Here is a 3023-nt window from a genome sequence, read left to right as displayed (position 1 = left end):
TTATAAGTGAAAAATTATTATCAAATTCATTTGAAAAAAAGCTCCCAAAATTTGATGTGAAATTTCAATTTCACCAAATTACATACTTTGCATATGTGAGAAGTTATAGGTAAATGGTATTTTGCAAGAAAAGAGAGACTTTAGTTTTACAGGTAATAATAATTGACAGAGTGCACGGCCATCTCCAGAGATCGTAAAGTTTGGCGCCAGTTTATTCCCGGTGGGAGATATCGTATTTCCTAGATAAAAAGGCCGACTTATAAATCTTCCTGACTGACAAGAAAGTACCGTTTTAGAATGACCTGACTTCCATGCATCGATTCATCGTTACATTTTCACCCACTATAATGTAGTATGATTTCCAATCTTCCTTTTACTACTGGAATGAACTTTCATCACAGACGTACATGTGTATGTGTTCGTTTTTGATAGCGTTTTTTGTGCTCGCTGGCAAACCTGAGTTGCCAGACCGCACTGCGCAAATCTGTATCTCAAAAATAGTGCATTTAAATTCTGATAAAACGAGAGGTTCGATAAGGTTTAATTCATTCTCTCATTCTGTTTCGAAAGCAGGAAATAATTCCTCTTAATTTATCGCTTTTTCATTAGGAAAGTAATTGATATTTCTAATAAGAAAAAGAGTGCTGTCGAGCTACTCGTTAAAAATAAGAAAAATGGTTTTAAAAAGTCATAGCACCACTGAATTTTGTGGTACGTAGATACGATAACAAGTTTATAACTGTAAAGTAGTATTTTTTTCCTATTTTTCAGGAGCTTGTAAAAATATTTTTTTTTACGTTACAGTTAGTTTTAATATTTATAATTTGTTGCCATATTTATAAAAATTGTGTTTCGTAATTAGAAAGGGAGAAGAAAATTTGAGAGAAATGTAAAAACTGAGCAAAAGTTTCATACTTTTTTTCCATAGATTTTTTGTTGTTGACATTATTTAAATATTTCAGAGGGTTTCTCTGAGTGTAGTCCAGATTGCCACACAGTCACTGAAGTCATTTTTTAGTCATTCTGAGCAAAATTCACTTTTTTTTAAAGGAAATTAAACGTGACTTTAGTCATATTTCTCCATCTTGTTTTAGATTTTATCTTTTTAAAATATGTGGAATCTATATAGTAATCTATCTAGTCAGGAAATGCTACTTAATATTTAAATCGAAATTATTTTAATTAGTGATTTTTTGCTTATCTACTTGCTATTGCAAAGCGTCAAACTAAATTTAAAGATATAAATTTAATCTGCGAAAAATGATCTGGAAATATAACAGTTCTTTGTTTCCTTATATTCATAAATACAGATTTTCGCATAATGTTAATACCTATTTGTCACAAAATCTTTTTAAATGACTATATTTTTATTTAAAAACTTGATTTTTAAAAGGTAAAAGTACAGTATAATGTCCCATTAATTATGTTCTTTGTAGAACATAGAAAAATTCAAATTCTTTAATGTAAAATTCAATGAAATAAATGAAAGTTGCGTATTAACAACAAATAAAAAATGACTTTTTTCAGCACTTATTTAGCATTATTAAAGCAGTTGTAAAAATCAGATCTCTGGAAAAAAGATTTCGTATATTAAGAACTGAAATAACATTTTCAGTCATGTCTAAAAAAAGAACAAACACTTTTTATGGAAAAAGTTTAAAAATTACAAATAATAATGATTTTTTCAATAGCTTTTGTAAATAAATTTTTACTTACGGTCGCTTCTTACTCAGTTTAAAAAAATAGTTGTATCTTAATACAGGCTTCTTTCCTTTTCCAGCTCCCACTTCCCCTTGGCAGGTCCGTACGTATAGACTCAGCCGCGTTATAAGCGTACATAAACGTACAGACTGTCCGAACGTATAGAAACTACCCTAATTAAATTATGGCTCATTCTTTCCAGGAAAATATTCCCTACAATTTTACTGTCTCCAGTTTTTAAAAATAATTAAATAACCTTTAAATATAGTTATTGTTAAAAAATTAGTTTCTTGAACAAAAATTCTTTCAACGATTCTAGCCATAAAAATGTACTTTCAAAATTAGAAACACTTGATTTTTAGAGAATGTTTTCCTCGAAAACAAAGAAATTATTTTTTTTTAAATTCATTAATTTGATTCTTAAAATAATAGAAGAAAATAACTCATAGGGTAAAAATAAAAAAATCCAGGATTTACAGTGTGTACACGGAAAAAAATTCTTGAGGCGAACGAGTGAATCGAGAATATATTAAACTCAGAGAAAGTGCCCGCTTAGATTATGTAAAACGTTTAGTTGTTATGTTACATTTAGTTCCTTTATATAAACTTTTTTCGTAATCAGTAATTTGAACAAAGTTGCTAAGTTCGACATTTTATTATTTGCAACAGATTAAGTATAATTTTATTGTCTTTAGATTAGAAAAACATTTAGTTCTTAGAGAAATATATTAACTTACAGTAGTCAAATTTTCGTCTGGTGTCGAGAAAATCAATTTCTCTGAAATGAGTATAATGCATTTGGAGATCAAGTTTGTTGTTTTTCTCGCATTTTGAATACTTCAATATAGTTACTGCCTACAATCGAAAAACTTGTAAATTTTTATTACCGCAACATAAACTCATTTTAATATTAACATTCGCCAACATTTTAAGTGGTAAAAAGCGTTTAATTATCTAAACTAAATCTGAACTGCCACCGCTCCCGATTAGAATGTCACCATTTTCTTTCGCTGCCCCCATAACGCACTGGTGCTCTTCCAATAATTCCTTCAGACATCTATTGTTAATATATCTTTTATATCTATAATTATTAGGGGTCTGACTATACGATATTCCTGGTATATGGAAAATGGTCAAAGACCTTCGTTCGTTTTCAGCTAAATGTTTAGCTATAATAAGGAACAGTATCCCTGTCACAGATAATTTTTTTTACCTGGTATAATATGCAAATCAAGTCTTCATTTTATCCCCATGAAAAATGTCTGCAATGATCATAATTTTCACATTGCTGCCTACCTTTGCGTTTCTTGAATTACATTTGA

General features: G+C 29.3%; 1 protein-coding gene across 1 annotated transcript in view; it reads right to left on the bottom strand.

The window, feature by feature from the left end:
* Window positions 1-3023, bottom strand: part of LOC117181205 (potassium voltage-gated channel protein Shaw) — a 139165-nt gene that overhangs the window by 10505 nt on the left and 125637 nt on the right. Inside the window, exon 4 of the mRNA XM_033373769.1 lies at window positions 2439-2556. Within this exon, the coding sequence (XP_033229660.1) occupies window positions 2439-2556 (118 nt within the window). The remainder of the gene's footprint in view (window positions 1-2438; window positions 2557-3023) is intronic.

Source organism: Belonocnema kinseyi, chromosome 10 (genome assembly GCF_010883055.1).
Source record: "Belonocnema kinseyi isolate 2016_QV_RU_SX_M_011 chromosome 10, B_treatae_v1, whole genome shotgun sequence".
NCBI classification, from domain to species: Eukaryota; Metazoa; Arthropoda; class Insecta; order Hymenoptera; family Cynipidae; genus Belonocnema; species Belonocnema kinseyi.
The sequence above is the reverse complement of the archived record's forward strand: the minus strand, read 5'-3'. Positions and strand labels throughout refer to the sequence as shown.